This window comes from Electrophorus electricus, chromosome 4 (assembly GCF_041902795.1).
Source record: "Electrophorus electricus isolate QZ-2024a chromosome 4, ASM4190279v1, whole genome shotgun sequence".
Lineage (NCBI taxonomy): Eukaryota > Metazoa > Chordata > Actinopteri > Gymnotiformes > Gymnotidae > Electrophorus > Electrophorus electricus.
Genome location: NC_137500.1, coordinates 31,296,260 through 31,308,642, shown reverse-complemented (window position 1 = coordinate 31,308,642; position 12,383 = coordinate 31,296,260). Strand labels below are relative to the sequence as shown.

At 40.3% G+C, this 12,383-nt stretch overlaps 1 protein-coding gene and 1 long non-coding RNA gene across 29 annotated transcripts in view; one reads left to right on the top strand and one right to left on the bottom strand.

The window, feature by feature from the left end:
- Window positions 1-12,383, bottom strand: part of LOC145657565 (uncharacterized) — a 128,762-nt gene that overhangs the window by 97,305 nt on the left and 19,074 nt on the right. The window lies entirely within an intron of this gene.
- The window catches only part of ttn.1 (titin, tandem duplicate 1), a 142,833-nt gene that overhangs the window by 116,778 nt on the left and 13,672 nt on the right, over window positions 1-12,383 (top strand). For all 27 annotated transcript variants that reach the window (XM_081713255.1, XM_081713272.1, XM_081713256.1 and 24 more), the window contains 21 exons: window positions 39-335; window positions 431-1,018; window positions 1,101-1,403; window positions 1,502-1,798; window positions 1,925-2,212; window positions 2,332-2,631; window positions 2,731-3,033; window positions 3,146-3,451; window positions 3,549-5,315; window positions 5,410-5,703; window positions 5,805-6,089; window positions 6,177-6,476; window positions 6,584-8,650; window positions 8,744-9,046; window positions 9,160-9,465; window positions 9,553-9,843; window positions 9,968-10,264; window positions 10,348-10,653; window positions 10,730-11,032; window positions 11,156-11,437; window positions 11,652-12,245. In XM_081713255.1, coding sequence (XP_081569381.1) covers window positions 39-335; window positions 431-1,018; window positions 1,101-1,403; window positions 1,502-1,798; window positions 1,925-2,212; window positions 2,332-2,631; window positions 2,731-3,033; window positions 3,146-3,451; window positions 3,549-5,315; window positions 5,410-5,703; window positions 5,805-6,089; window positions 6,177-6,476; window positions 6,584-8,650; window positions 8,744-9,046; window positions 9,160-9,465; window positions 9,553-9,843; window positions 9,968-10,264; window positions 10,348-10,653; window positions 10,730-11,032; window positions 11,156-11,437; window positions 11,652-12,245 — 10,077 coding nt within the window. The remainder of the gene's footprint in view (window positions 1-38; window positions 336-430; window positions 1,019-1,100; window positions 1,404-1,501; window positions 1,799-1,924; window positions 2,213-2,331; window positions 2,632-2,730; window positions 3,034-3,145; window positions 3,452-3,548; window positions 5,316-5,409; window positions 5,704-5,804; window positions 6,090-6,176; window positions 6,477-6,583; window positions 8,651-8,743; window positions 9,047-9,159; window positions 9,466-9,552; window positions 9,844-9,967; window positions 10,265-10,347; window positions 10,654-10,729; window positions 11,033-11,155; window positions 11,438-11,651; window positions 12,246-12,383) is intronic.

The following is a 12,383-nucleotide window of genomic DNA, read 5'->3' as shown; positions in this document are numbered from 1 at the left end:
TACCTGTCATTATTAATGTTTCCCCACTGTTTTAATAGAAATACCAAGTCCCCCAGCTAGGCTTGGAATAGCTGAAGTGACAAAAGACAGTGTTACAATTGTATGGTCGAAACCAGAGTTTGATGGGGGAAGCAAAATTACAAGCTACCTCATTGATGCCCTAGAGAAGGGGCAGCAGAAGTGGGTGAAGTGTGCCACTGTAAAAAACAATACCCATATAATCAAAGGCTTGAGAGAAAATGCTGAGTACCTCTTTAGAGTCCGTGCTGAAAATTATGCAGGACTCAGTGAGCCAAAAGAAATGATGATTCCTGTGGTTGTGAAAGATCAACTTGGTGAGTGTCATTTAATTTTTGGCTTCTGTGTTATCTTACATGCCTAATATTAGTTATCTCCACTTCATTTATGAATGCACATTTTCTTTTCACAGATGCACCTGAATTTGATATGAAAAACTTCCCACATAACACTGTTTATGTGAGAGCAGGGTCAAATCTGAAGTTTGAGCTTCCTCTTACTGGCAAACCCATGCCAAAAGTGGCAATGACCAGAAACAATGTTCCAGTTAAATGTGGAAAAAGGTTTAGTTTTGATGTTACACCTGAAAGTCTTAATATCAGCCTCAAAGAGAGTATTGCAACTGATGCTGGAAGATATGATATTGTGGCCTCCAACACAAGTGGAACAACTAAGATGTTTATTAACATACTGGTTTTAGATAGGCCTGGTCCTCCATTTGGTCCAGTTGAAATTAGTGATATTGGAGAAACAAGTCTGTGCCTTAAATGGCTCCAACCTGTGTATGATGGTGGTAGTCCAGTCACCAACTATGTTGTGCTAAGACGTGAAACAAGCACACCAGCTTGGGTAGAGGTGTCATCCACAGTTGCCAGGAATGCAGTTAAAGTCTCCAAATTAACAAAGGGAGAAGAATACCAATTCAGAATCAAAGCTGAGAATCGCTTTGGTATCAGTGATCACATTGACTCACAGACTGTCACTGTGAAACTTCCATACAGTAAGTATTTACAGCATTAGATTTTTGTTTTTACAGTAATAACATTTTCCCAAATATTCACCTTACTCTTTGTTGATTTTAGCAATCCCTGGGCCACCATCAACACCATGGGTGAGCTCTGTTTCAAGAGAAAGTCTTACTGTCTGCTGGCATGAACCAGTAGTAGATGGAGGTAACCCAGTCTTTGGATACTATGTTGAAATGAAAGAAAGAAGCAGCATCCTGTGGCAAAAAGTGAACAAGACAGCAATCCCTGCTACCCAAATCAGAGTGACAAACATATGCCCTGGAACAATCTATGAGTTTAAGGTTGCTGCTGAAAATGCTGCTGGTATTGGAAAGTTCAGCAAGATATCAGAGGAAGTACTTGCCATTGATGCTTGTGGTATGTGTCTACAATCATATAAGTGTTAAGTGTGTAGTAAATACATAATATCCACTGGCAAAGCTGTTACTAAAATCAAAACAATTGCTTCATTTTAGAACCTCCAGTGAATGTGAGAATCTCTGAGATTACAAAGAACTCAGTTAGCCTTGTCTGGCAGAAGCCTCCTTTTGATGGTGGAAGCAAGATTACTGGCTATATGGTAGAAAGACGAGAAGCACCAAATGGCAGATGGTCAAAGGCTAACTATACCAATGTCATTGAGACAAACTTCACAGTGTCTGGCTTGACACAGGATCAGTCATACGAATTCAGAGTCTTTGCCAAGAATGCAGTTGGCTCCATCAGCAACCCCTCTCTTATTGCTGGACCAGCAACCTGTGTTGATGTTTCTGGTAGGTTTTCATAAAATGCAGTATCTACAACATATTTTCAACTGATTAAATACTTCAACTGATTAAATACTAATTATTAAGTACTAAGATGTAGTTTAAACACAGTTTCTAAACCTTCCCTTTCAGGTGCTCCAGCAATTGACCTGCCTCCTGAGTACTTGGATATTGTACAATATAAAGCTGGGGCTTCTGTCAAGATAAAAGTGGGCATTATTGCTAAGCCTTTGCCAACAATTGAGTGGCTCAAGGATGGAAAAGAGTTAGTGACAAGTGCACAGTTGTCAATTGAAAGCACCACTGATTCGTCTGCCATTCTTATTAAGGATGCTACTCGTCTTAATACTGGAACATATGAACTAAAGATCAAGAATGTGTTTGGCACAGCCTCTGCCTCTATCAGAATATTGATTTTAGGTGTGCTTAATTCTAAGCTTTTAAATTACTACTTAAATATATATTTTTGATGTATTTTACTCAGCTTTGACCATATATATTAATGTTTTTATATATTCTTCATGTTTTGAAATTGCTAGACAAACCTGGCCCTCCAGCTGGAAACATTGAGTTCAAATCAGTGACTGCTGACAACATAACTATTGCATGGGAACCTGTAGCAGATGATGGAGGTTCCAAAGTCACTCATTATATTGTGGAAAAACGTGAGACAAGCCGAGTTGTGTGGTCTACCATTTCTGATTGTATGGAGGAGCGCATAGTCTCTGTCCAGAAGTTGGTCAGAGGAAGTGAATATATATTCCGTGTTAGAGGAGTCAACAAATTTGGAGCTGGAGATCCTCTGGAGTCTGAGCCTGTTATTGCCAAGAATGCATTTGGTAATAAATAATAGATCCTGTTGCTAAGAAATAATTAATATACCGCAATAGTTAAAGAAACTTAAATAAATTACTGAATTACAATTGTATTTTGTTCAGTTACTCCTGGACAGCCTACCACACCAGAGGCAACAGAAATCACAAGAACATCCATGAAGATTGTATGGAATAAACCAGGGGTGGATGGTGGTAGCAGGGTTACAGGCTACTACTTACAGAGACGTGACAAGAAGAGTTTACGCTGGATTAAGGTCTACAACGATCCACTTAGTGACACCATGGCAAAGGTCCATCACCTGACTGAAGGAAATGAATATCAGTATCGCGTGAGTGCAGTCAATAAAGCAGGAGAAGGCCCATTCTCAGATGTGTCTGACTTCTACAAAGCAGCTGATCCTGTTGGTGTGTATTCATCTAATTTGTTTTCTAATATTATTCTGAATGAATCGTTTTTTATTATTAGCCAGTGATTTGATATGCAGTATTTCCTTACCAATGTTTGTTTAATCTACAGATGTAGCTTCTGAGCCAACTAAACTGAAGGTTGTTGACTCAACTAAAACATCCATTACTCTTGGATGGTCCAAGCCACAGTATGATGGAGGCAGTGAAATCACTAGCTATGTTGTGGAGAAAAAGGTCGGTGTGGAAGGGGAATGGACAGTTATCAGTCATAAGGGTGAAGTCAGAACTTCTGAGTATGTTGCATCAGGGCTTAAACCAGATGTTGACTACTACTTCCGTGTTTCTGCTGTGAATTGTGCTGGACGTGGAGATCCAATAGAGATGGAGGAGCCAGTCCAAGCCAAAGATATTCTTGGTATGTACATATTTGTAATGCTTATATAATTTATAAATCAGAAATGTTTTTGTTACATTAGTGTGTAACTTGTCTTTATTTGTGTCGATATTTGCAGAGGAAGCCCAGGTAGACACAGATGTTGCAATGAGAATGCACTATATTGTAAAAGCTGGCAAAGATGTTGAAATCATGGTACCCCTCAAGGGTAGACCTGCTCCAACTGCTTCTTGGTGGAAAGAAGACCAAAACATTGATAAAGATCCAAAATATAATATTCACAGCACAGATACATCATCATGCCTTATAATTTCACAAGTAACCCGAAATGATTCTGGCAAATACACCATTAAAATAGCAAATGGAGTAGGAGAGCCAAAATCATTGACATTAACTGTGAAGGTACAGGACACTCCTTCTGCCTGTAGAAATCTTGTTCTGAAGGATGTCACCCGTGGCAAAGTGACTCTATGCTGGGACCCTCCTCTTCTTGATGGTGGTGCCGAAATCACTAACTATATTGTTGAGAAGAGAGACTCGTCAAAACGTTTATATGCCTCTGTAACAAACAAATGCACAGATACTACATATGTGATTGAGGAGCTCTCTGAGAAAGCATCATACTTTTTCCGTGTATTGGCAGAAAATGAGAATGGAATTGGTGATCCATGTGAGACACCAGAGGCAATTAAAGCCACTGAGAAGCCAGGTACAGTCAAAGATCTAGCTATGAAAGACTCCTCAAAGACATCAGTGACTCTCCAATGGAACAAACCAGATTATGATGGTGGTAGCATTGTTACTGACTATATTATTGAAAAAAGACTTCAAGGTCAAGAAGATTGGGCCCCTGCAGGCACAAGCAAGCACTGTGAGCATGAGGTCACAAAACTTAAGGAACTCACAGAGATGTTTTTCAGAGTTTGCTCCAAGAATGAGAAAGGCAACAGTGATTTTACTGAGGTTGGTCCAATAAAAGTAAAGGATTATATCATTCCACCAGAAGCAAACCTTGAGGACTATCCTGATGGAAAAGTGAGTGTGCGCATTGGCCACAATGTACATATTGAATTGCCATACAGAGGTAAACCAAGGCCATCAGTACTCTGGCTGAAGGACAATTTGCCACTGAAAGAGGGTGATAAGATTCGCTTCAAGAAGACAGAAAACAAGGCAACCCTTATAATAAAGAATGTGGAAAAAGAGAATGGTGGTAAATATACTCTTACACTTGACAACACATTCTGTAGGAAATCATTCCATATACAAGTCATTACCCTTGGACCACCATCAAGGCCCATTGGACCCATTCGTTTGGATGAGGTGAGAGCGGAAAGTATAATGATATCTTGGGATGAACCCAATGATGATGGAGGTGGAGAAATAACTTGCTACAGTGTTGAGAAACGTGATACCTCTCAGACAGACTGGAAGATGGCCTTTTCAAGTGTGTTAGGTACATTGTTCAAGGTACCTAATTTAATCAAAGGAGTTCAATATCAGTTCCGGGTTTCTGCAGAGAATAGGTATGGTGTAAGTGAACCCCTTGTTTCACAAAATGTCATTGCCAAGCATGAGTTCAGACCACCAGGTCCACCAGGAATGCCATTTGTCTACAATGTCACCAATGATGGTATGACTATTCAGTGGGATAAACCTATTTTTGATGGTGGCTGTCCAGTGCTGGGGTACCATGTTGAAAAGAAGGAGACAAACAGCATCATATGGCATAAGGTCAATACAGTCTTGGTGACTGCAAAGGAATACAGGGTTCTGGGCCTTATTGAAAGTCTGCAATATCAGTTCAGGGTCTACGCTCAAAATGATGCTGGTTACAGCCGGATGAGTGATGAGAGCAAACCAGTCATGGCTGTTTCTCCTGTTGGTGCGTTTATTTAAATAATTTAGTTTTTATTCTGAAAAATATGTGGAAAAGCCCAACTGATTTTCCATGAAATGTCTGCATGACTTTGTTCTAGATCCTCCTGGTACTCCTGATTATGTTGACGTTACAAGTGAATCTGTGAAACTGAAATGGGACGCACCCAAACGAGATGGTGGAAGCAAAATTGTTGCCTACAATGTTGAGAAGCGTCAAGGACAGGGTCGCTGGTTGAAGACCAACTTTACAGATGCGACTGAGACTGAGTTTATAGTGACTGGACTAACTTGTGGTGAGAGATATGAATTCAGGGTTATAGCAAGAAATGCCATTGGCACTATGAGCCCACCTTCTCAGTCTTCTGGTTATGTTCTCATCAGAGATGAGAGTGGTAAGTACTTGCAAAGCATATAATTCAAGTTTTTAATCTCACATTCATATTTTGTAATCTGATATAATCTGAATAATATTTTTATACTCTTCTCTTCACAGTCACTCCAAACATTGAATTTGGTCAGGAGTACTTCGAGGGAGTTTCCATAAAAGCAGGGGAAAGCATTAGGCTTAAAGTCTCAATTACAGGAAGACCAACACCCAAAGTCACATGGTTCAGGGATGAGATAGAATTAAATAAAAAGATGGTAGATATCACAACAATTGCTGGATCAAGCACCCTTTTTATCAGAGATGCTGACCGCTCTCATCGTGGTGTGTACACTGTAGAAGCGAAGAATCTCTGTGGAACCAAGAAGGAGCAAATGAAAGTTGAAGTCTTTGGTATGGACAATGTTTTTGAAGAGGTGTTAGTATTCAATGTACTTGTTTATCTATTATTTTAAATATTTATATCCTGATATTTCATAGATACACCTGGAGAACCTGTTGGACCAGTCCTCTTCACTAATATCTCAGACGGCAAAGTAACACTTTCATGGAATCCACCAGAGAATGATGGCTGCTCTGAAGTCACTCATTACATTATTGAGAAGCGTGAGACCTCCAAAATTTCCTGGTCACTAGTCACAGATGAGTGTAAGGAGTGTACATACAATGCAAGCAAACTTCTCAAGACCAATGAGTACCAGTTCCGTGTTTCTGCAGTCAACAGATTTGGTGTCAGTAGACCACTGGACTCTGTTCCTGTTATTGCCCAAATGCAGTACAGTAAGTTTACCTGTTGCTCAGGTTCATCATAATCTTTGTACTGAAAAGAACAGCAAATCAATGTGTTTTCTGTAAAATTCCATAAAATCTTGTTTTCCTTTCAATAGCCACTCCAGACTCTCCTGGAACTCCTGATGCAACAAATGTTGATGGAGAGAGTATTACAATCAGCTGGGCTCCACCAACAAGTGATGGTGGAAATCCAATTAAATATTACATTGTTGAACGACGTGAGAAGAAGACTGGGCGCTGGCAGAAGATTTTAACTAGGAAACCCATTACTGAGTCTGCCCACAGAGTAACACATCTCACTGAGAATGTGGAATATGAATTCCGAGTTTATGCTGTTAATGATGCTGGAGTTGGAGCTCCAAGCAATATTTCAATACCAATTAAATGTGCAGAGCCAACTGAAGTACCTGATGGTCCTTCAATTATAAATGTCACTGATACCTCCAATACATCTGTCAGTCTGGAATGGACCAGGCCTGGCTATGATGGTGGCATGGAGGTCCAGGGTTACATTATTGAGATGTGCAAGGCATCTGAAAAAGAATGGCATAGAAATAATGAGGATCTTTGTACTGTCACAAAGTATACTGCCACTAATTTGGAAACTGGTGCAGAATACAAGTTCCGCATTGTGGCACTCAATGCTGTTGGAAAGGGTGAAGCAAAAGAGATGAGTGAACCAGTGCAAGCTGTGGATAAACTAACTGCACCAGAGATTGACATTGATGCAAGTTTCCAGCAGACGCATATTGTAAAGAGTGGAGGCCGTGCATCTCTTCGCATTTCTTTCAAAGGAAAGCCAGCACCTACTGCCTCATGGATAAAGGTGGATGGAGAACTTGGAGTTATGGCAGATGTAACTACCTCCGAGACCTTCACTTGTTTGACACTGGATAATTGTACACGAAATGACAGTGGGAAATACACACTCACACTTGAAAATAGCAGTGGTAACAAATCTGTAACTTTTACAGTTAAAGTTTTAGACACACCTGGAGCCCCAGGTGCTCTTATGTTCAAAGATGTCACAAGAGGAGCTCTTACTCTTATATGGGAGCCCCCAGTCAATGATGGTGGTGCACGTGTTCATCACTATATTGTAGAGAAGCGTGAAGCCAGCCGTCGTACATGGACAGAGGCAGCACCTAAGTGTACTCAGACAAGTTTAAGAATTTCTGAGCTCTTGGAAGGAGTACCATACTTCTTTAGGGTTATGGCAGAAAATCAATATGGTCTCGGTGAGGCTTATGAAATGCCTGAACCAATTGTTGCCACAGCAGAACCAGCTCCACCAAAGAGACTGGATATAACTGATACCACTGATACAACCGTTACCCTTGCCTGGCTAAAGCCTGAACATGATGGTGGTAGTCGTGTCACAGCTTACTCTGTTGAGACCAAGGCAAAGGGAACAGATAAATGGGTTGTTGGTGGCACTACCAAAAACCTAACCCTTGTAGTTGAGGGGTTAACCGAAGGAACAGAGTATGAGTTCCGTGTCAAAGCTAAGAATGATGCAGGTTTCAGTTTACCCAGAGAGGCATTCTCCTCTGTTGTTGTTAAAGAGCCCCGTATTGAGCCAACTGCAGATCTCAGTGGCATCACCAATCAACTTATCACTTGCAAGACTGGCAGTTCATTTGAGATTGATGTCCCAATAAGCGGCAGACCAGCTCCAAATGTTATTTGGAAGCTTGAAGAGATGAGGCTAAAGGAAACTGACCGAGTATCAATCAAGATAACCAAGAACAGGACAACTTTGAAAGTTAAAGAGAGCATGCGAGGTGATGGAGGAAGGTACTTCCTTACCCTTGAGAATGTCGCAGGGGCTAAGACCTTTACTATCACTGCCAATGTTATCGGCAGACCCAGTCCTCCAGAGGGGCCTATTCAGATTTCTTCAATTACAGCTGAGTCCTGTATACTATCATGGAATGTTCCTGAGGATGATGGTGGAACTGACATAACTAATTACATTGTCGAAAAGCGTGAATCGGGATCTACTGCCTGGCAGCTTGTGAACTCGAGTGTGAAGCGTACATCTTTCCATGTCTCTCATCTGATGAAGTACATGCAGTACACTTTCCGTGTCTGTGCTGAAAACAGATTTGGAGTGAGCAAACCAACTGAATCTGAGACCATTGTTGCAGAGCATCCATTTGGTAAGCAATTAAATATAAAAATGGGACATTGTATAGTACCATCTAGTACTTAATTTTGTAAAACTAATGTTATATACTGTTATTCCATCACAGTTCCACCAGGGCCTCCAACTAGACCAGAAGTGTTTGCTGTTACTGCTAACAGCATGAGCATCCGTTGGGAAGAGCCATATCATGATGGAGGCAGTAAGGTCACTGGTTACTGGATTGAGAAGAAGGAGCGCAACACTATTCTTTGGGTCAGAGAGAACACTGTTCCATGCTTTGACTGTTACTACAAAGTCGATAGCCTTAGTGAAGGTCTTGAATACCAGTTCAGAGTATATGCAATGAACAGTGCTGGCCTTAGTAAAGCAAGTGAAGCATCAAAAAGAGCTGTTGCACAAAATCCAGTTGGTGAGTTCAGGATTAAAGTCTTACGTGTGTTTCCCTTTGCATCCATTAATTAGTTTCTTTGTCTGTTAGCATTCAAAAACATTGATTTCTTTTTTCTATGAATTTATCTCAAGATCCCCCAGGCAAGCCAGAAGTGACCAATGTATCAAGATCAACTGTTTCAATTAAGTGGTCTGTGCCACTGAATGATGGTGGCAGCCAAATTGTAGGTTACATTGTTGAGCGCAAGCCTTACACTGTTTCTGGAGAAGGCCGCTGGCTGAAGTGTAATTACACTAATGTTATTGATACAAACTTCACAATTACTGCACTGGAAGAAGGAGAGGTATATGAGTTCCATGTAATCGCTAAGAATGCCATTGGAGTGTTCAGCTTGCCATCAGTGTCAACAGGAGCTGTCACTTGCAAGGCAGAATACAGTAAGCCTCAAACGTTATTTGCAGAGTTGTAGTATGGTATTCATTCTCAACAATCAGTAACACATTTTTGTTTTTTGTTTTTTTTAGCTCCTCCCAAAGCAGAATTGGACAGCAAACTTCTTGTGGACACAGTTACAGTCAGAGCAGGATCAGACCTTGTTCTGGATGCTGCTGTTGGTGGCAAACCAGATCCAAAAGTCTCATGGGCAAAGGGAAATAAAGAACTGGACCACTGTGAGAAATACTGTTTACAATATTCTAGCACCCGTGCTTTAGCAATCATCAAGTTCTGTGATAGAGATGATACTGGGAAGTATGTTCTGACAGTTAAGAATGCCAGTGGAACCAAAACAGCTGAAGTCTGTGTAAAGGTGCTTGGTAAGTATAATCATTTGACATATTAATAAATAAAAAATCAAAAATCAGTTTGCTCATTTAAAGATAGAATGACTGCACAAGATTATGTATCATAATCTTATTACTGCCTCTGTTCTTTTTCAAGATACACCTGGTCCATGTCAGGAGATAAAAGTAAGCAATGTGACTGAGGACAAATGCAAAGTGTCCTGGAAAGAGCCACTAGAGGATGGTGGTGACCCCATTACACATTACATTGTGGAGAGAAGGGACACCAACAGACTCAACTGGGTCATCGTGGATGCTGAATGCAAGGCCCTCACATGTATCGTTACCAGACTTTTCAAGAACAATGAATATATCTTCCGTATCACAGGTGTAAACAAGTATGGGGCAGGTGTGGCATTGCAATCTTCACCCATCTTTGCTAGAAACACATTCAGTAAGTATAACATGTAGTAAAACTATGAAATATAACATTAATCAAGAAGGCATGCATTGACTGATTTATCTGTTCGATTGCAGCTATCCCATTGTCTCCAGGACCACCAGAAATCCTTGCTGTTGGAAAAGACTTTGCAACCATTGAGTGGCTGAAACCTGAGAATGATGGTGGTAGTGAAATTACAAACTATTTGATTGAGAGGAAGGAGAGGAAGAGTATCAGATGGGTTAAGGTCAACAGAGATTCTGTACTCAGAGACACAACCTTCAAGGTTACAGGCCTACAAGAGGGCAACATTTACCAGTTCCGTGTTACGGCCATGAATGCTGCTGGGGACAGTGAGCCTAGTGAGGTATCCATGTATGCTGTCTGCAGAGTACCAACAGGTAGAGTATTAACACAAATGTATTTAATATATGTACCAAAATTACTGGACGTTAAGCAAATTAACATTTTCTACAGGGAAACCAGACGCTCCGTCCATTCCACGTGTAACAGACACACACAAGGACAGCATTAGTCTTACCTGGGCAAGGCCAGTGGAAGATGGTGGTGCTGACATTATTGGTTACATCCTTGGAATGCAAGAAGTAGGTACAGAAGAATGGACCAAGACCCATGAGAAGACACTTAGAGGCACAGAGCACACAATAACCGGTCTTACCACTGGCAAAAAGTACTGTTTCAGAGTTGCTGCAGTTAATGTGAATGGTACAGGAGACTTCAGTGATCCATGTACAGAAGTGGAGCCTGTTGAAAGAATTGGTAAGTTTAAATAAACCCTAGCTAGAACATAAATGGACTGCAATATGCAATTGAAAGTTTGTTTAGCTACTTTGTTTTACTGCTACCAGTATAAAAAAATATTGTTCTATTGTCATTTCTCAGAAACTCCTGACCTTGAGATTCCTGATGATCTACGGAAGACAATTTGTCTGAGGGCAGGAAGCTCTCTGCGACTTCATGTATCTATCATTGGAAGACCATCTCCAGTCATTACCTGGAGCAAACCTGGGGTGGATCTCCAGATCCGTGGCTTTATTGAAGTTAGTAATACTGCCACAACTCTGATTATTGACAAGGTACACCGCTATGATGCTGGAAAATACACCCTTGAAGCTGCTAATTCAGCTGGAAAGAAGGATGCTAGCATTCTTGTTAAGATCTATGGTAAGTTTTGGAATATTTATCCACATATTTGATAACATGTATGGTTTTAAAAAGGGAATAGACAGGTTGACCTAAGATCCAAATAGGATTGAAATATTTAAACTTAAAAAATTAATAGTACAGTGTTTGGAATTTTCACACACACACACACACACACACACACACAAATATAAAACATTTACATATTGTGTCATTTACATTTTCATATTTTCAGATACTCCTGGTCCACCAGGCCCAATTAAAGTTAAGGAGCTCACAAAAGAGTCTGCTTACATTGCCTGGGATGCTCCTGAGGTTGATGGTGGTGCACCCATTAACAATTACATAATTGAGAAAAGAGAATCATCAACAAGAGCCTACAAAACAGTGACTTCCAAATGCAACAAAACTTCATACAAAATTACAGGCCTTGCAGAAGGAATGCTCTACTATTTCAGAGTCTTGCCAGAAAACATCTATGGAATAGGTGAACATTGTGAGACACCAGATGCTGTGCTGGTGTGTGAAGTACCTTTGCCTCCAGCAAAACTTGACATTGTAGATGTCACAAAGTCGTCCGTAACTCTTGGATGGGAGAAGCCTGAACATGATGGAGGCAGCAGGATAACCGGCTACATTATTGAAGCTTGCAAGGCTGGTACAGAAAAATGGATGAAGGTTGCCACTTTGAAATTAACAGACTTTGAGTTCACTATTGAGAAACTGAATGAAAATGAGCAGTACCTCTTCAGGGTACGTGCTGTCAACAGCAGAGGAATTGGTGAGCCCAAAGAAACAGTTACGGCTGTGACAGTACAAGAACAAAGAGGTATATTCCAAATAATTTTTATATAACGTGTATGTATGTATGTATGTATATATATATATATATATATATATATATATATATATATATATATATATATATATATATATATATATATATATATATATATAATTACATAAT